We start from the raw sequence: 21,084 nt of genomic DNA on the forward strand, positions 1-21,084 counted from the left end.
CTCTGGGTAGTTTTGCTGATATCTGTCATGTTATGGATTAGGTGAATAAAAATCCAAAATCATATCACAGCACAACCTTAAGCATCATCATCAGTATGGAGTTAACGACATTAGTCAGGAGTCAATAGTCTACATGAAGACCAAATGTTCTCCATGTGTGTCTCTATTAATAAAGAGATGCTAACAGCCACATCAAGCATCAGAAAATGCAATATATCACTGCCATGTGTGCAATAATTCGATTTCTAAAACGGACTTGTATATCCAGGAACAGGGAACATGATCGCTTGTGTGGTTTCAAGCACCTGGATTTTAGACATTGGAAACCAAAGAAACGCAGATATATCCAAGATTGGAGATCTATCCGAATTTCAGTGGTTCTCCTCTGCAGGATCTCTCACCAATTCAGTTAATAAGAGATCTCTTTATTTTATCCTTTTTGCTTTGTACTGTTGGGTACTTTTATTTCAGTTTTGTATTTTGTAAGCACCTGTACCTTTTGTATATTAAATAAATGAAAAATTGAATAAGTTTGCTCTTGCTGTTCTAAATGTACCCACAACCTCAAAGAGGGAAATTATAACCTGGTTGTGTTATCCTGTGCATGTCAGAGTGCTAGAAGTGTACCTGTTTTGTGATTGAGCGCTAGAGGTGTATACTAGTTGTAACGGGTCTGGGAGGCGGAACCTCTGAGCTACTATACAAGGGGGCGGTCCTTGTAAGGGAGCGGGTGGCGACCAGGCAGGCAGTCACAGCAGGTGACCGGGACAGTCTCTGGAAGAACGGGCAGGAGATCACGACAAGTGACTGGGGCAGTCTCTGGGTGAACGGGCAGATGGTCACGGCAAGTGACCGGGACAGTCTCTGGAAGAACGGGCAGGAGATCACGGCAAGTGACTGGGGCAGTCTCTGGGTGAACGGGCAGATGGTCACGGCAAGTGACCGGGACAGTCTCTGGAAGAACGGGCAGATGGTCAAGGCAAGTGACCGGGGCAGTCTCTGGGTAAAGGGTTGGTACGACCTGTGGCGGCTGATGGTAGACTTGAGCTCCCAGATGAGCAGGCGAGAGTCTCTGGATAAACGGGTGGTCACAGCATGTGACGGCGGAGCCTCCAGGAAGACCAACAGACAGGCGGCAGATGAGCGCTCCCAGATGAGCGGGCGAGAGTCTCTGGATAAGCGGGTGGTCACAGCACGTGACGGCAGAGCCTCCAGGTAGGCTAACGGACAGGCAGCAGATGAGCGCTCCCAGGTGAGCGGACAGGAGTCACTGGACAGGCAGGTGGTCACAGCAAGTGACGGCGGAGCCTCCAGGTAGGCTAGCAGACAGGTAGCAGATGTGCGCTCCCAGGTGAGCGGGCAAGTTGGTCCATAGACAGACTGACAGGAGTTGGAAGGCAGACCGTCGGACCTCAGGCAAGCAGGCAGGTAGCTGAAGTGCGCTCCCAGGTGAGCGGGCAAGCTGGTCCTTAGACAGACTGACAGGAGTTGTAAGGCAGACCGTCGGACCTCAGGCTAGCAGGCAGGTAGCGGAGTATCAGGCAGGAATAAGACAGCAAGCTGGCAGGAATCTGGCAGGTAACTGGCAACGGGACCTGAGGGCTGAAGCAGAGTAGTGAACAGTGCAACAACATTGCTCGGGCACCTCCATTTTGGAGGAGGTGCCTTATATATGGTGAAGTCCTCCGGCCATTGGCCGGGGACTCCTTAGGATGGCGCGCGCGGCCCCTTTTAGAGGGAGGGAGAGCGCGCGCGCCCTAAGCACAGTGGCCGGGAAGGAGCGCGCGCTGCCAGCAGAGCGGGAGGAGGACGCCGGGCACAGAGCAGGGAGGTGAGGGGAACAGCGTCCCTGCCTAGCAGAGGGCAGGGACGCCGGCGCTACAGTACCCCCCCCCTTAGGCCCCCCCTTTTGTAGGCCAGACAAAAATTTAGCAAGGATAAGAGGGGCATGGATGTTCTCCCGGGGCTTCCACGTTCTCTCCTCAGGACCAAACCCCTTCCAATCTACTAGAAAAAAGGTCTTTCCTCTTACCCTTTTGGTGGCAAGAATGTTCTCTACCTCAAACTCGTCCTCAGCAGAAACCGGAGCAGGAGGCGTACCTGTAGATTGGAAAAAGAGTTAAGTACCACAGGTTTGAGGAGAGATACATGGAAGGAGTTAGGGATCCGTAAGTTGGCCGGGAGTTTCAATTTATAGGCCACCGGGTTGATCTGACTGATGACCTCCAGGGGGCCGATGAACCGAGGCCCTAACTTGTAAGAAGGTATCTTGAGTCGGACATATTTAGATGAGAGCCAGACTTTATCTCCAGGACGAAATTGTGGAGGATCCAGGCGTTTTTTGTCAGCGTGTCTTTTCATCCGTTCGGACGACTGAAGGAGTGCGGATCGGGTACTCTCCCAAATGGAGGAAAATTTGCTAACGAGAGATTCCGCAGCCGGGTTGTCCACAGAGGTGGAGACAGGAAAAGGAATCCGAGGATGCTGACCGAAGACTACAAAAAACGGGGATTTGGAGGAGGATTCGCTCTCGTGATTGTTATAAGAGAACTCGGCCCATGGTAGGAGATCCACCCAGTCTGAATGATGGGCATTAACGAAGTGCCGGAGGTAACTGGTCAGGTTCTGATTAATCCGCTCCACTTGACCATTGGACTGTGGGTGGTAAGCGGAAGAGAAGTCCAGGGTGACATCTAGCAGTTTACAAGTGGCTCTCCAGAAGCGTGAGGTGAACTGTACCCCACGATCCGACACAATGTGGAGGGGCAGGCCATGAAAACGAAAGATGTGATGAATAAAGTCTTTAGCTAGCTCGGGTGCAGACGGGAGGCCTGGCAGGGGAACGAAATGAGCCATCTTGGAGAAGCGGTCAGCGACCACCCAAATGACCGTACAACCGACAGAGACTGGGAGGTCAGTTATAAAGTCCATTGCTATATGCTGCCAGGGGGCAGCAGGTACTGGGAGCGGAAGGAGGCGACCGGCTGGCAGGTGTCTCGGAACCTTGTTGCGGGCGCAGGACACACAGGCAGAAACAAAGTCTATTACGTCCTTGTGCAGGGTAGGCCACCAGTAGTGCCGGGTAATAAGCTGGAGGGTCTTTTTCTGACCGGCATGGCCAGCCAGTTTAGACGAGTGACCCCAGTGAAGGATCTTCTCCCGATCAGGTACTGATACGAACGTCTTTCCGGGAGGGAGACGATTTAGACTCACAGGAGCCACCTGCATTACTCTGGCGGGATCGATGATGTGTTTCGGATCTTCCTCGAGATCAGACACCAGAAAGGATCGAGACAGGGCGTCCGCCTTGACGTTTTTGTCAGCCGGGCGAAAATGAAGAACAAAATCAAAGCGAGCAAAAAACAAGGACCACCGGGCTTGGCGCGGGTTAAGTCTCTGAGCATGCTGGAGGTAAGCCAAGTTCTTGTGGTCAGTGTAAATTATTACCGGGTGAAGAGCCCCCTCGAGCAGGTAACGCCACTCCTCCAATGCCAGTTTGATGGCCAATAACTCTCGGTCTCCTATGGAATAATTGCGCTCTGAGGAGGAGAAGAGTTTAGAGAAGAAGCCGCAAGTTACCATCCTCCCGGAAGATGATTTTTGAGTAAGTACCGCTCCGGCTCCAGAGGAGGAGGCGTCAACTTCCAGGAAGAACTGCTTGTTGCCGTCCGGGCGATGCAGCACCGGGGCGGAAGAGAAGGCCTGTTTTAAGGAAAGAAAGGCCTCCTCTGCTTCGGGCGGCCACTCTTTGGGATTAGTACCCTTACGGGTGAGCGCGGAAATTGGGGCAGTCCGGGAAGAGAAGTGTGGTATGAAGAGGCGGTAGTAGTTGGCGAAGCCCAGGAACCGCTGAATGGCCTTCAACCCCTCCGGTCGAGGCCATTTCTCGATGGCAGACAGTTTCTCTGGATCCATTCGTAGGCCGGTCTGAGAAATAATGTAGCCCAAAAACGGAAGCGAGGTCTGCTCAAAGAGGCACTTCTCGTATTTAGCGAAGAGGTGATTCTGCCTGAGCCTGAGCAGGACCTGACGAACGTCCCTCCGGTGAGTCTGGAGATCCGGAGAGAAGACCAAGATGTCGTCCAGGTACACCACAACGCAGGAGTAGAGAAGGTCCCGGAAGAGGTCATTGACCAACTCTTGAAAGACAGCAGGAGCATTACAGAGACCAAAGGGCATTACCAGATATTCATAGTGGCCGTCCCGGGTGTTGAATGCCGTCTTCCATTCATCCCCCTGACGGATACGAACCAGGTTGTACGCCCCACGGAGGTCCAGTTTGGTGAAGATTCTAGCCCCTCTCAGACGATCAAATAACTCCGGAATGAGCGGAAGGGGGTACTTATTCTTCACCGTGATCTGGTTAAGGCCTCTATAGTCTATACAGGGACGGAGAGAGCTGTCCTTCTTTTTTACGAAGAAGAAGCCTGCTCCCGCCGGGGAGGTAGATTTCCGGATGAATCCCCTGGCCAGATTCTCCTCAATATATTCGGACATCGACCGGGTCTCAGCAGCGGATAATGGATAAATACGCCCACGGGGAGGAGTAGTACCGGGTAACAAGTCGATAGGGCAGTCGTATGGTGTATGAGGGGGTAGTGTCTCTGCTTCCTTTTTATTAAAGACATCAGCATAAGACCAATAAGGAATCGGAAGTCCAGGTAGATTAGCTGGGGTAGGAGAAGGACGGACGGGATGGACGGGAACCAGACAGGTCTTATGGCAGTCCTGTCCCCAGCGAAGGACTTCTCCGGTCTGCCAGTCAAGCACGGGTGCATGTCTCTGGAGCCAAGGTAGACCTAGCAAGAGGGCATGAGAGAGTCCAGGCAGAACATGAAAGGAGATACTCTCAGAATGCAGCATTCCCACCTGCAGAGTAATGGATTCGGTGATGAGTTGGATGGGGCGTGGTAAGAGGCCCCCATCCACGGCAGCAACAGACAAGGGTACAGCCAGAGGTTTGGTGGGGATGCGGTATTTCTCTACCAGGGACTGTGAAATAAGATTCCCGGCTGCTCCAGAGTCCAGTTGGGCTAGTTCGAAATAACGGTTCTCCCCGCAGACGATTGAAACTGACAGCAGCAGAGATGGAGAGGATTTATTCTTGTCTAGGTCGACCTCTCTGAGCGAACCTAGACACAGGCGTTTCCCGACCTCTCTGGGCAGGCACGGATCCGGTGCTCCTTACTGCCACAGTAGAAGCAGCTCCCCTCGGCACGGCGTAAGTCCTGACGGGTTTTGACCATCTTGGTCTGGTCGACCTGCATAGGCTCAGGAGAGTGTACCTGGGGAGAGACCGAGGGAGTGACGGGTTTCTGAAAAGTAGGAGCTAGACGTGGAAACTTCCTCTCACGGGTGACCTCTTTGGCACGCTCCTGGAACCGTAGGTCAATCCGGGTGGCAAGAGATATTAGGTCATCGAGAGTGGTAGGAACGTCCCGACCGGCAAGTTCATCTTTAATACGGCCGGACAGACCCTCCCAGAAGACGGATACCAGAGCGTCGTTATCCCAGGCCAGCTCCGAGGCAAGGGTACGGAACCGTATGGCATATTGGCCCACGGTGAGACTTCCCTGACGGAGGCGAAGCAGAGATGATGCGGATGAGGTCTTCCGTCCGGGTTCGTCGAAGACTTTCCGGAAAGCCGTGAGGAAGGCAGGCAAGTCGGACACCAGGGGGTCTCCTCTCTCCCATAGAGGATTTAGCCAGGCCAGGGCCTCCCCGGTGAGATGGGACATGATGAAGGCAATTTTGGCCCGGTCGGAGTTAAACTGGTGGGATAATAGTTCAAAGTGCAGGGTGCACTGATTAATGAAGCCCCGAGCCTGGGCGGAGTCGCCTCCGAAGCGAGGAGGTGCAGAAAGCCGGGGTCCGGGGTAGGATACCATGGTATTGGTGGGCAGCGGAGCTGCCGGGTTGCGAGTCATGGCACTGGCGGTGGTTGCTGGTGGAGCAGTCAGAGTGTCCAGGCGAGAATTGACATTCCGCAGGTGACCCAGGATGGACTCCTGTTGGGACCTCTGACGGGACAGTTCATGACAGAGGTCCGAGAGCGAGGGAGCTTGGGTGCCACCGGGTTCCATGGCCCGAGCAAACTGTAACGGGTCTGGGAGGCGGAACCTCTGAGCTACTATACAAGGGGGCGGTCCTTGTAAGGGAGCGGGTGGCGACCAGGCAGGCAGTCACAGCAGGTGACCGGGACAGTCTCTGGAAGAACGGGCAGGAGATCACGACAAGTGACTGGGGCAGTCTCTGGGTGAACGGGCAGATGGTCACGGCAAGTGACCGGGACAGTCTCTGGAAGAACGGGCAGGAGATCACGGCAAGTGACTGGGGCAGTCTCTGGGTGAACGGGCAGATGGTCACGGCAAGTGACCGGGACAGTCTCTGGAAGAACGGGCAGATGGTCACGGCAAGTGACTGGGGCAGTCTCTGGGTAAAGGGTTGGTACGACCTGTGGCGGCTGATGGTAGACTTGAGCTCCCAGGTGAGCAGGCGAGAGTCTCTGGATAAACGGGTGGTCACAGCATGTGACGGCGGAGCCTCCAGGTGTTATGTTCTGCTACCAGAGCTAAGGAAAGAGAGGAGATCTGTCCCTACGATAGAACTCAGCTTAATCCCTACGATGTAACAGGGGACCTGATCCTGCGATCAGACCTGCTAAAGTCCTAAGCTAGTCTGTACGGAGACCTATAGATGTGGGGAAGGAATCCCTACAAGTACTAAGGACTGGGAGGAATATGGGACACCTCCTAACAGAAATAGTAGCAGACAGACGAACAAACAAAATATATAGAACATAGAGGTCAGTAGACCAAGCAAGCTAACAGAGCAAGACACAGAGCACAGGCTAGCTAGAAAGTAGATATACAATGAAGTCCAGCAAAGCCAGAAGGGCGGAGCAGGCTTAAATAGGCCAACAAGGTCATGTGACCAGCAAAGGAAAAAAAACCTAAAGAGCAAGGTTCTAACAGTACCCCCCCTTCTAAGAGGATCCTCCGGATCCCCTAGGACCAGGCTTATCAGGAAATCTCCTGTGAAACGCTCTGATAAGTCTGGACGCGGAAACATCATCCGACCTCACCCAAGAGTTATCCTCGGGACCGAAACCTTTCCAGGCCACAAGATACTGCAAACTACCTCTATACCGTCTAGAGTTAAGGATGCGAGAAATTTCATATTCCCCGTCCTCCACCACCGGAGGAACAGAGGCAGAGGCGTCACAATCCGATACAACAGCTTTTTTCAACAGAGAGACATGAAATACCGGATTAATTCTCCAGGAGGTAGGAACCTCCAACCTAACAGCAGATTGGTTGACAACCTGAAGCACCTTAAAGGGCCCTACAAACTTGGGACCCAATTTCTTAGAAGGAATCCTCAACCGCAGATTCCTAGAGGACAACCAAACCATGTCACCAACAGCGAACAAAACCTCCTGTCGTTTCCTATCAAAGTAGTCCTTAGATTTTCTGTTGGCCTCCTGAAGATTACCACGCACATCCATCCAAACTCTCTCCAAATCACCGGAAAAATTCTCCTCCTCAGGCACGGCAGATCCCAACTTGGAGAACGACCCAAACGACGGATGTCTCCCAGAACAACAAAAAAAAGGCGAACAACCAGCAGAAGAAGATGTATGATTGTTCAGAGCAAATTCAGCAAGTGGCAGAAACTCAGACCACCCCTCTTTATTGTCTGCCACAAAACAACGCAAGAACTGCTCAACATCCTGGTTTTTCCTTTCTGTCTGGCCATTAGATTCAGGATGATATCCGGACGAGAACGACAAATGAACTCCCAACCTGTCACAAAAGGCACGCCAAAAACGAGCCACGAACTGAGGACCCCTATCAGAAACAATGTCAGTAGGAACGCCATGAAGTCTGACAATTTCCTTGACAAAGGCCTTAGCGAGAGTTTTAGCGCAGGGCAGTTTGACGAAAGGAACCAAGTGACACATCTTGCTAAAACGGTCCACGACCACCCAGAAGACAGTAAAACCCTCAGAGGGGGGAAGGTCAGTTATAAAGTCCATAGCCAAATGTGTCCAAGGAGCACTGGGAACCTCCAAAGGACAAAGCAACCCCGCAGCAGGAGTATGTGAGGACTTAGATCTAGCACATATAGTACATTGACGCACCCACTTAATGACTTCCTTCTGCCATCCAGGCCACCAAAAACTGCGACCCACCAGTCTCTTGGTCTCAGAGATTCCGGGATGACCTGCCAACCGAGATTCGTGACACTCAACAAACAAATCTCTCCTAAAGGTCCCAGGCACAAACAACCTCCCATGAGGAGTGTTAGAAGGGGCATTCTCCTGTGCTTTAAGAATCTCATTTTCCAAAACGGAGTCCAAAGCAGCTATCACAACACCTTCTTGTAAAATGTTCTCCTCTTTCTCAGCACCGACTATGGGAGAAAAACTGCGAGACAAGGCATCCGCCTTAACATTCTTAGTACCAGGGATGTAAGTAACGGAGAAATTAAACCGCGAGAAAAACAGTGCCCACCTAGCCTGACGGGCATTCAGGCGCTTGGCAGCATCAAGATAGATCAGATTTTTATGATCCGTAAGAACCTGAACGGGAAATTCCGCACCTTCCAAGAAGTGGCGCCAGTGTTCAAATGCGAGTTTAATAGCCAATAATTCCCGATTACCAATATCGTAATTCAGTTCAGTCTCCGAAAATTTTTTTGAAAAAAAGGCACAGGGATGTAATCCATCCCCGTTATCCTGAGACAATACTGCGCCAACCCCCACAGAGGAAGCATCAACCTCAACCAAAAACGGCTTAGTCACATCAGGCTGCATAAGGATGGGAGCAGAGGTGAACCTCTCCTTGAGATACACAAAAGCTTCAATGGCCTCAGAAGACCACTGAACCGCATCAGCACCTTTCCTGGTGAGATCGGTCAGAGGTTTGACAATACTAGAAAATTTTTTTATGAATTTTCTGTAGTAATTGGCGAAACCCAAAAACCTCTGTATCGATTTCAAACCAATAGGCCTAGGCCATTCCTGCACAGCCTGAACCTTAACCGGATCCATCTCAAAACCTTTGCTGGAGATAATGTAGCCCAAAAAACTAATTCTCTGTACAGCGAACTCACATTTCTCCAGCTTAGCAAAAAGCGAATTGTCCATTAATAACTGTAATACCTCACGCACGCTCCGCCAATGAGACTCCAGATCCGGCGAATAAATCAAAATGTCATCCAAATACACAACCACATTTTTGCCGATCAAAGGTCTAAGGATGTCATTAATCAGATTCTGAAAAAATGCAGGAGCATTAGTAAGACCAAAAGGCATAACCAGATTCTCAAAATGACCCACAGGAGTGTTAAAAGCAGTCTTCCATTCGTCACCCTCCTTCATGCGCAACAGATTGTATGCCCCCTTAAGGTCAATTTTAGAGAACCACTTGGCCCCCATTAACTGGTTAAACAGATCAGGAATCAATGGCAGTGGGTAAGGATTGCGTACAGTAATTTTGTTAATCTCACGAAAATCCAGACAAGGACGTAAACCGCCGTCCTTTTTTTTTACAAAAAAAAATCCAACCGCCACAGGAGACTTAGAGGGCCTAATGTGACCGGCGGCCAAACTTGTCTGTATGTATTCCTCCAAAGCCTTCCTCTCAGGAATAGTAAGGTTAAATAAACGACTTTTAGGAAGAGTCGCTCCAGGGACAAATTCAATAGAACAATCATAGTCTCTATGGGGAGGCAAAACCTGCGATTCCTTCTCAGAAAAAACTCTCCAAAAATCCTGAATAGGAACAGGCAATTCTCCCCTATCCAAAGCTGCAATACGCCCGTTACAACACTTGTCATAACATTTATGGCTCCAGGATTTAATTTCACTGGTAGACCAATCCAGTACAGGATTGTGAAATTTTAACCAGGGCAATCCCAATATTACTGGAGAAGGCAAGTTATTCAACACTACCAAATCCAATTTCTCATGGTGAACACCATTAATAGTGAGAGGAAATTCACAGACTTTGAGAGTAATATTCTTCAAAGGGGAACCATCCACAGAAACCACAGCAATGGGGGATGATAAAGGTTCAGGTTTTAAATTGAGTCTTTCCACGAATCCCCCATCAATTACATTCAGAGTAGACCCGCAATCAACAAACACCCGAAATTCCATTAATTTTTTCTGAGCAATCGTGGAAGCAGCTAAAAATATACCCTTGGAATTTAAACAGGCAATACGGGCGTGACTGACCATTTTTTTTTTTCTTCATACGAAGCTCACAGCCTTTAATCAAATGACCAGATTTTCCGCAATAGAAACACAAGCCTTCAGAAAATCGACGGTCTTTTTCTTGAGAGCGAGGTGCCACCGATCCAATCTCCATCGGTTCACCACTGTTAGTACACACATTCTCATAACCAGAAACTGACATAGCAGAGGATTTGCTCTCATTAACCCTAGCACGCAGTCTCCTATCCACCCGTATAGCTAATTGCATAGCCTGTTGCAAATCTTCAGGTGTAGGATAAGCAATTAGCAGGTCTTTAACCCTTTCACTGAGCCCAGCAAGAAATAGACTTTTCAGAGCAGAATCGTTCCACCCTGTTTGAGTAGACCAACGACGGAAATGAGTACAATATTTTTCCACATTACCTGATCCCTGTTTTAAACGTCTCAACTCAGTCTCAGCTGATGCGACACGGTCAGGATCATCATATAATAGTCCCAAAGCAGAAAAAAACTATCCACTGATCTGAAGCATGTATCACTAGGTTGCAAAGAAAAGGCCCACTCCTGAGGCTCTTTGCGCAAAAGTGACATTATGAACCCTACGCGCTGGGATTCATCCCCAGAGGACTTAGGTCTCAAACGAAAATACAATAAGCAAGCATTTTTGAATGAAAAAAATTCTCGGTGTTCACCAAAAAATAAATCCGGCAAACATACCTTAGGCTCCAAGAAATGTGCTCCAGGACAGTTACTCACGTGCTGACGGAGCTCGGCCACCTCCAGAGAGAGTCCCTGCAGGCGATGAACCAAATCCTGAACCGACACCATGATGGAACAGAAAAATCTTTCCTTAGAGAATTTGCTGGCTGGACTTACTGTTATGTTCTGCTATCAGAGCTAAGGAAAGAGAGGAGATCTGTCCCTACGATAGAACTCAGCTTAATCCCTACGATGTAACAGGGGACCTGATCCTGCGATCAGACCTGCTAAAGTCCTAAGCTAGTCTGTACGGAGACCTATAGATGTGGGGAAGGAATCCCTACAAGTACTAAGGACTGGGAGGAATATGGGACACCTCCTAATAGAAATAGTAGCAGACAGACGAACAAACAAAATATATAGAACATAGAGGTCAGTAGACCAAGCAAGCTAACAGAGCAAGACACAGAGCACAGGCTAGCTAGAAAGTAGATATACAATGAAGTCCAGCAAAGCCAGAAGGGCGGAGCAGGCTTAAATAGGCCAACAAGGTCATGTGACCAGCAAAGGAAAAAAAACCTAAGAGCAAGGTTCTAACACCAGGAAGACCAACAGACAGGCGGCAGATGAGCGCTCCCAGATGAGCGGGCGAGAGTCTCTGGATAAGCGGGTGGTCACAGCACGTGACGGCAGAGCCTCCAGGTAGGCTAACGGACAGGCAGCAGATGAGCGCTCCCAGGTGAGCGGACAGGAGTCACTGGACAGGCAGGTGGTCACAGCAAGTGACGGCGGAGCCTCCAGGTAGGCTAGCAGACAGGTAGCAGATGTGCGCTCCCAGGTGAGCGGGCAAGTTGGTCCATAGACAGACTGACAGGAGTTGGAAGGCAGACCGTCGGACCTCAGGCAAGCAGGCAGGTAGCTGAAGTGCGCTCCCAGGTGAGCGGGCAAGCTGGTCCTTAGACAGACTGACAGGAGTTGTAAGGCAGACCGTCGGACCTCAGGCTAGCAGGCAGGTAGCGGAATATCAGGCAGGAATAAGACAGCAAGCTGGCAGGAATCTGGCAGGTATCTGGCAGGTAACTGGCAACGGGACCTGAGGGCTGAAGCAGAGTAGTGAACAGTGCAACAACATTGCTCGGGCACCTCCATTTTGGAGGAGGTGCCTTATATATGGTGAAGTCCTCCGGCCATTGGCCGGGGACTCCTTAGGACGGCGCGCGCGGCCCCTTTAAGAGGGAGGGAGAGCGCGCGCGCCCTAAGCACAGTGGCCGGGAAGGAGCGCGCGCTGCCAGCAGAGCGGGAGGAGGACGCCGGGCACGGAGCAGGGAGGGGAACAGCGTCCCTGCCTAGCAGAGGGCAGGGACGCCGGCGCTACACTAGTGTGTTACTGAATGTAGTCATCTCGCTGTCCTAACAAATAGTGAGTGGTAAAAAGAAGTAAGGTTTGGATGTGCGATCTGGCTGTAGGTTTTTACCCTATTACAATAGGTGAGTGGATGAGTGAGTGTGAGAAGTGGAGTAGCCCTTAACAGTAGCATTCGGGTCACGAATGAGGCAGTTGGTAAATTTTCGTGATATATCATATGCAAAATCAAAACATATCTATCAGCAGAAGCAACTGGGAATAAGATGATAATTAGCTAATATGAGCTATGTAGAAAGACCACTATATGTCTACCAGTGCACAAGGAACAAGGAACTTACTGTAAAGGTAATCAGTAATACATTGCTGTAGGAAGACAAGCGTAGGGCAGAAGAAAAGCCAATCAACTTTGAATAATAGTCAGCTTCTCATATCAGAAGATGATGTTTATGCAAAGGTTATTTACACACGGCAATGAAAAGCTTAGATAGATATTCCCTGGACAGTGCATTAATCCATAATGGACAAAAACTCATTTTCTATTCATCATCATGGATAGGGAAATGGGCTGAGAGACCCCATTCTTGCAAAAGAGAAGTGCCATGGCTTTTCCTTATTTGCTAGCATTGCAAGACCTAGGGAGGACGAACTGCGTGTAGGATTCATCACTCAATGAAAAGCTGAATGTGTCCAGGAACTGAACCAATGGCATGTTTACACTTTCCTCTATTGGAAAATGACATTGATGGCTCCACTGTTAGGCACAATACACAGGCTATAATATATTGTAGCAAACTAATCAGAACATTTAAAAATCACAATTGAAAAACAATGCCCATGATTACAAAATAGTTAGAATAGATGGACATGGTGATATTGCTTGTTACCTTCCCGCATGCATGCTCACTATATGCTATTTAAACATTAATAACCACTGAGTGGAAATGGTTATAGAATTTCTTCTTATTCATTGGTAAAGCTTTCTTACCGTGGCTCCTATTTGTATGTTTCCAATCAAAGTCGTCTTCAGTCTCCTGTTTCCAATCACAGGCCCCACGATCAAAGCTGCAGTCTATAGACACCTCTAAACATATGGGAAAATGAGATGGATAACCCCATTTAGTATAATATATCCAATTATGTGAGGATTTTAAAAACTCAATAACTAATGTGGCAATTTATTACATTAAATTTTTGCAGAACATAATGATATACATATTGTAATGGGTACAATTACCATAGCAGTAATATACGGTAATTGAATGTGTCACTTGAGACGACAGTTGGGGTCATTTATGTTGGGGAACATTAGCATATGTTTAACTGTTTCTAAAAGGATGCACTTGTTTTTAATCATGGACTTTTATATCTGTTTAGTCATGTTTGCGTCACATTCAAGAAGTTTGATGCTGAATTTTAGGAAAAGGAGAATCACCACCATTTTATAAATAAGGCATGTATATAGCCTTGGGCTTGCCATGTATAATTATAGTGATAATTTATCTTAAAGGGAATGTCCACCTTATAAGACCAATAGCATTTTATACAGTATATCTGCTATGTGTGAGGTTAATGCAGGGGTGGGGACCTTTTCTGTTGCCCCAAGCAGATCCCTGGGACTGCAGTGCTCAGGCTGGCTGCCGGCCCTTTAAACTCCTACTTGCAGTGCACGCATGCAGTGTTCACTACTGCGTGAGGATGTACTTTGTGGGCGGGGATAGCGCGTGATGCACTCCCATCCCACAGATGATTTTTTGGAATGCTCAGCGTTTCATTCTTTGTTAGTCATCCGTGACACTTGCAAGTGCGGCGACAATGAATGAAACGCTGAGCACGCCAAAATACTCTGTGAGCACCCGAGCGTGCTCGATAAAAGGGTTAATGAGGCATACTCAATCATCACTACTCATAATCCATGATGTATCAGATTAAATAAAGTGAAAACCACCTTAATTGATGAAAATCTACTGCGTTCTCTTTAACACAGAAAATGTATTAACTTGGATCTTACCTTCTGATTTTAGTGAAGTGGCCTTCTTATTTACGACACTTAACCTAAAAGCGGGCTCCTCTCTTTTAACCTGTAACGCTAAAGGAAGAAGTTAAATATATACCCATTCAAAAATTCACCTTTAGCACCAACAAACCAAGTCAACAAAACTTCCAATCCCACCTATGTATCATTCAGCCAAATAGCCTTCATTTGCGATTAGACAAAGGCAATGTAGCCAAAACATGAGATAAGAGCAACCCAGCCAAAAACAGAGGATGACATTTTCAAGTAGTCTTTCTATGTATTAGTTTTGTTACTGCTTTTATCTGTTTTACATGTTAACACTATGTTAACATTTATTGCATAGTGACATTTTAGATACTATTTTGCAATAATTGGGGTTCATGTTAAGCATTAGTAACCAATACAATTTGCAAAACTTGAACTGACCTGTCGATGTTGTCCCTTATACTTGTGGGACTCTATTTTTGATATGGTGATTTAAAGAAGCACTCCCATCAAAATTTGTATCTTAATATATTGCAGTCATCATATTATATGGCACTGTATACTTACAATTGCTCATTTTGCCCTTTTACCCAGTTAATTCTTCTCTTTTCCATTAGGTCTATGACATCACGTGATTAAAAACTGACTAGCTCAATCCTTCTAAGCTCTACGTAGAAACAGGAGGTCAATTTTCTCTGCAGGAGTCATCACTGCAAAAGTCCCTGGCACAGGAGGAGGGAGCAGATGGGTCAGGAGTTGAAGAGGGGAATGATAAATGCAGGGAAAAGAGACTTACTGTTTCTACATAGAGAAGAGAAAAGAGAAGAATTAGCTGGGTAGAAAGGCAAAATGAGCAATTGTAAGAACACAGCGCCATATAATAGGATGACTGCAATATATTAACAGGATAAAACCTTTGATGGAAGTGCTTCTTTAAGATGTATATTTTTATGGCCTTATACTAGTTGTGTGACTACATCATTTTGATTATTTTAGCACACTTTAGGTGAATTTGGATGTAGAACTTCCTTGGTAATCTTGGTAATCATCATCATCTCCATAGTCCAGTTAGTATGAAGCAGTGTAAGTAGCAAATTCTTATTTGCTAGGTATTTATCATTCATAAACTTTTTTTCTTTTGTGTTTGCCATAAATTTTGCAGTGAAGATTTCCAGTGAAGTTAATTAAAATAAACATGTAGTAAGTTTATGCTTGAAAACCGTTACACCTAGACCACACAGACACTGGGTTTAAGCAGATTCTGCCTTCCAACAAATGTACATGAAATTCCCAAGCACAGAATTTCTTCTTTCCTTAGATGGTCTGATAACAATCACATAAGACGGTCTTTTATTTATTTAAACACATGAGAAAAATGTTTAGCGGTCTGGATATCTGAATAATCCATCAGCAGAATTAACTCAACATTTATAGAACTATTGCCAAGAAAAGCACTGTAATGTGAAATCGGATGGTGTACAGTCATGAGCTAATTATGGTAGGACCTATATCACACGGGATACTTCATTAAACATATTGTGTTTTATTTTATAAAAAGGTTATCGCTTCTCTCTACCAGAATTCTTAAATTATATCTGTTCAACCGAAAGCTGCATCTCAATGCCAAAGTGTAGAATCGTAGAGTAAGAAGATTTGCATAATCTTGTATAAAATGTTGTATAAAGGTACGTTAACAAGTCTATTATTGATTAACCCCAGGGCGTAGCTGGAAGAGGCAAAGGTACTTGTGCTCCAGGTGTCTGATCCCTGGGGGGCACCAATAAGCTACTACGTTTGACAAGGGTAGTTAGCTAGGGCTAGAGATAAAGATAGAAACCTTCTCCTATAAATACCTGACCCTAATCCCACATTGGATGTCAAACGCTGCCGTTTCATTCCTGGCGTGGGTCGGTGGGCAATGTCAAAGGGTTTGGTGGCAGTCTCTTCCATGCAGAGTGAAGTGTCTGCCACCAAGCAGGCTCAATAGGCAGTTCTTCTGAAGGGGAGTGTGCAGTTCCTCTGTTTCATGGCCATTGTGCTACTCAGTCAGTGATATTAATTGAACTAAACATGTTAATCAAGATCCTGTTGGTGGGTAATTACTGGGACCTGTAAGCAGACTGATAACAGATGGGTTGAGTGAAGTGACCGCGGGCAAGGGCGCGCATTGGTATCCATGATCTGGCCCAGCAAGATCCCCACACACAGACTCTATCTTGATAACGGTATCTTTACTCATATACATTTTTAACACGGCAAAGAAAAAAACAATAAATGACAACCGTAAATATGCACAGTAATAACGTGTACTGATAAGCTGACCCTCACTGTCCCTACTCACACGTTACCAGTCCTTTACTCCAGAAGGATGTGTCCCCCGTCGCAGGCCTGTCTGTCTTTGCAGGAGGGCGTCCCAGCCGGAAAAAAAACAGGAACAGCAGAATTCGCGGAAAGAAAGGAAGGGATACTTCGGCCTCTCGCCAGAGGTCCCGCTTACAGTCTCTCTGATCCGGATAGAAGCTCTGGTGGGTCACCTTATGTAGTCCACACTCCAGTAGCAGGGAGTGTAACAGCTGAATCCTTCAGCAGTGCAGGAGCTGGGGAAGGCTCCGAGGATATGGTGTTAGATAGAAGAAATCACGTTGAGAGTCTCTCCTGCGCCACACACGAGGGCCTGCACACCGTCCTGGCTCTTTTCACAGACCACAGCAGACTCTACGCGCACTTTTTCCTGCTTCCCACTTTGGTCACGTGACTCTCTAGGGCGGGACACAGGAGGCTCAGTCTTTTTCTCTGTCATCACACCCTGTGCAGGTGCAACCTCTGGCCACAAGGTGGCAACATCATCCAGTGTAATCACTTCTGTAACAAGCTCTATATCAATTATCACAGAACAGCCAGAGCCGGCCAGCTCACTACACGCCCCCCCACTCAAAGGTTGGCAGTCCCTGCCAACGACCGGCTCCAGGGCGGCGATGGCTGTGGATGTGACAGGGGGCGGCTGGGAAGAGGGCCACACATATTGGTCTCTGTAGGACTGTCCTGGAGGTACCCCTGCAGTGGTCCTCATTGTCCGCCTAACGGGTTGGATCCCCTCTCTCCTATCAGTCACCCCACTCTCTTTCCCAGTCGACATGTCAGTAGAGTAGGTAATCGGTTCAAGTGCGTCAGTCGGACGGACAGGGGTAGGCATGCATTCAGTTTCTACATCCCCGGGGTCAGTGTCTCCGACAGTATTAGTGATATCCATCTCTCTAGGTATCACAGTAGGGGAGTCAGGCTGGGAACGGCAGGGGCGCAACATATTACGGTGCAAAGTTCGGATGCTGCCGCTGTCTTCGCCCTGCACTCGATAGATGGGGCCACCGGGGTACGGCTGTCCAATTACTCGATAGACTTCGGTCTCCCACTTGGGCCGGAGTTTCCCTTGTGGCTTCTTTATTCGGACTAGGACCAGTTGACCTACATTCAGTGGGTCTTCTTGTACCGGAAGTGGGTCAGCGTGCACTTGATCCTGAATTTGTCGGCCTACTAGCCGGTAGACAGTCTCCATTCTCTGGCGGTGTGTTTGTAGCCAGGAAGGATAGGTACCACAGGTATCTTCTTCGGAGCTAGACAGTTGCAACTCATGGATGTCTTTGCCTGGACGGCCAAAGAGAAGGGTGTATGGGGTGTATCCGGTGACGGAATGGACCTGATTATTATAGGCCCACAGCAGTTCCGGGAGGAATCGAGGCCAGTCGGGCTTTTTGTCTTCAGCCAAAGTCCGGATCAGTTGTAAGATGGTCCGGTTAAAGCGTTCACACGCGCCATTCCCTTGTGGATGGTAAGGGGTGGTCCTGGACTTCTTGATTCCATACATCCGTTGGAGTTCTTCAATGACTCGCCCTTCGAAACAAGCCCCCTGATCAGAGTGTAGCCGCTCCGGACACCCGTAGACCCGAACGAATTGCTGACAGATAGCCTGTGCAGCTGATTCAGCAGTCTGATCCTTGGTAGCAACAGCGACAGCGAATTTCGTGAAGTGGTCCACCATCACCAGACAGTACTGGTAGCCACTATTCGCCGTTCCAATCAACAGATAGTCCACCATCAACAGCTCGAGGGGCCTCGACGTCTTAATAGTCTGGACGGGGGCACGCTGCTCCACGGACTTGTGGAATTCACAGGTACGGCATGCTTGACAGACGTTTTCAACCAACTTACGGAGCCCCGGACAAAAAATGAACTGCTGGGTCCACCGGAGGGTCTTGTCTATGCCGAAGTGGCCGTTCCTCCTGTGAGCTTCGCCCACCATCTCATGGGCCAACTGCACGGGGATGACAATCTGCAAACACTCCTCCAGCATATGGGATAAAAGGGCCCTGCGACACAGGACTCCATCTTTCACGATCAGCCGATCCCACTGGGCAAGCAGAGCCAAGGCTCCGGTCGATAGTCGGGCTCTCACTTCGGAGGGCGGTTTCTCTTGTTTATTCACATACTGTTTCAGTAAGACGTGCTCGGGATCTCGATCTTGAAGCTTGGCCCATTCTTGCTGGGACAGGGGAGATCCCACTACGGCTTCAATCCCTCCTACCGCATACTGGCGGCTATCTTCTATTTGCTTTGCGAGCCGGGCAAAGTCAGGCATCTCATCTTCCTCCAACTCTTCATCCCGGTCCCCCACTGGCGGGGATGATGTCACTCTAGACAGGCTGTCCGCATTCTGATTCTCATTCCCCGCTCTGTATTTAATTTTGTACTGGAATCTAGAGAGCCTGGCCATCCAGCGCTGTTCCATTGCCCCTAGTTTGGCATTCTCTAGGTGGGCAAGAGGATTGTTGTCCGTCATGACCAGCACCTCCGCTCCTGTCAGATAGCCGGCAAATTTCTCCGTCATAGCCCAAGTCAGAGCCAAGAGTTCCAAGCGGAAGGAGCTGTAGTTGACAGGATTCTTTTCGGTGTCATGGAGAGACCTACTGACATAGGCTATCACGCGTTCTTTATTATCTTGAACTTGAGAGAGGACCGCCCCTAGACCTTGAAGGCTGGCGTCGGTGTGCAACTGAAACGGTAATGTGTAGTCTGCATATGCCAGAACAGGGGGTGATGTTAGAGCAGCCTTAAGTGCCTGAAAGGATTTTTCTCGGTCAGGCCCCCAACTGATGCGTCGTCCTCTGGGGCTGTTCGTGGTCCCTCGGAGAACCTCATGCAGTGGTTCAGCAAGCCGAGCAAAGTCCTTGACAAACCGACGGTAGTAGCCTGCTAGCCCCAGAAAGGCCCGGACTTCTTTGACGGTAGTTGGCTGCGGCCACTCTTGAACGGCTGCTATCTTCTCCGGAGAGGGCTGGACGCCTTCGGCCGAGATCCGGTGACCCAAGTAGTCGATTTCCTGCTGGAACAGACGGCACTTGCTGGGCTTCAACTTCAAGCCGTGTCGCCTCAAGCGCTGGAACACTTGGCCAAGCTTGTGAAGATGATCTTCAAAGGTGGCGGAGTATACCACGATGTCGTCAAGGTATATCAGCGTAAACTCAAAGTTGAAGTCCCCCAGACAGCGTTCCATTAGTCTCTGAAAGGTCCCCGGTGCGTTATTCAAGCCGAACGGCATCTGGTCGAACTCATACAGGCCCATGGGAAGGATGAAGGCGGTCTTTTCCCTGTCCTTCTCACTCATTGGAACCTGCCAATATCCACTGGCCAGGTCTAGGGACGAAAAATATTTGGCCTTCTTAAGGGCGGTCAGTGACTCTTCGATCCGAGGAAGTGGATATGAGTCCCGGATAGTGCAAGCGTTCAGCCTACGGTAGTCCACGCAAAACCTTAGGGAACCATCTTTCTTTTTGACTATCACCACGGGTGCAGCCCACGGGCTCTGGCTTTCACGTACCACTCCGGCGTGTAGCATAGATTCTAACAGGCTTTTCACCTCCTGGTATTGCTGAGGTGGTATCTGCCGGTACCTCTCGCGGATAGGGGAGGTATCGCCCATGGGTATCTCGTGCTGATTACTGGTGGTACACCCAAAGTCTGTGTCATGCTTTGCAAAGGAGTCTTGGTGTTCCCGCAGGAGTTCCTCCACTTGAGACACTTCTTGTTTGGTGTACTGAGACGTGTCTAGCTGCACTTTTTCCCGTAGTTTTCGCCCAATGTCTTCATCGTCTACTTGGGCGTTTATGGCTGAGATGGTTACCGTCCAGTCGCCTTCTGTAGACGGGGTGAATTCTAGGGGCCCAATGGGATTCACTTCCGTGGGTAGAGCATATACCCGGGCAAGTTGAGTGCCGGCTTCAAGGGCTAGGCCTACGTCTGCGGTGTTGTTTAGCCTGACAGGGACTCTCCCGTTCCTCACGACGGCTAGAGTGCGAGCAACTAGTGGGTTTAGCTTACCCCCACTTGGGGTCCTCGGCTCGATCAACACTTCAACCCCCTCAAGTTGTCGGTGGGTGTTAAGGGGTAAGGAAATGACTGTCTCTTTTTCAGCGGGCAAAGTAATCCGAGTACGGCGTGGCACCGTAATGGCAGCTAGGGTTAGTTGTTCCTCTGCCATCTGTTGAAGTCCAACGGTCCGGATTATGCGCTGGAACGCCAGACGAGTCGGCTTATGTTTGGTGACTTTCTGCCAGTATTTGGGTCCTTTTCTTGTCAACAGCATAAGATCCAGGTCTTTCAAGATGTTCATTCCAACTATCACTGGGGTTTCGGAGCCGAAACCTTCCTTGACGATGACGATCCCTCGTTTCCCTCAGTCCTGTCCGCAGGCCTTTGTGTCCATCCAAGCAACTCCGGTCACTGGCATGGGTAGATTATTAGCCG

The 21,084-nt window shown here is 48.9% G+C and overlaps 1 protein-coding gene across 2 annotated transcripts in view; it reads right to left on the reverse strand.

Annotated features, from left to right (window-relative positions):
- The window catches only part of EGFL6 (EGF like domain multiple 6), a 112,327-nt gene that overhangs the window by 11,761 nt on the left and 79,482 nt on the right, over positions 1 to 21,084 (reverse strand). For both annotated transcript variants that reach the window (XM_073664694.1, XM_073664693.1), the window contains 2 exons: positions 14,296 to 14,373; positions 13,273 to 13,368 (listed from right to left, as the gene is read on the reverse strand). In XM_073664694.1, the coding sequence (XP_073520795.1) occupies positions 13,273 to 13,368; positions 14,296 to 14,373 (174 nt within the window). The remainder of the gene's footprint in view (positions 1 to 13,272; positions 13,369 to 14,295; positions 14,374 to 21,084) is intronic.

This window comes from Phyllobates terribilis, unplaced genomic scaffold (assembly GCF_046119375.1).
Source record: "Phyllobates terribilis strain yellow unplaced genomic scaffold, ASM4611937v1 Scaffold_2__4_contigs__length_985480577, whole genome shotgun sequence".
NCBI classification, from domain to species: domain Eukaryota; kingdom Metazoa; phylum Chordata; class Amphibia; order Anura; family Dendrobatidae; genus Phyllobates; species Phyllobates terribilis.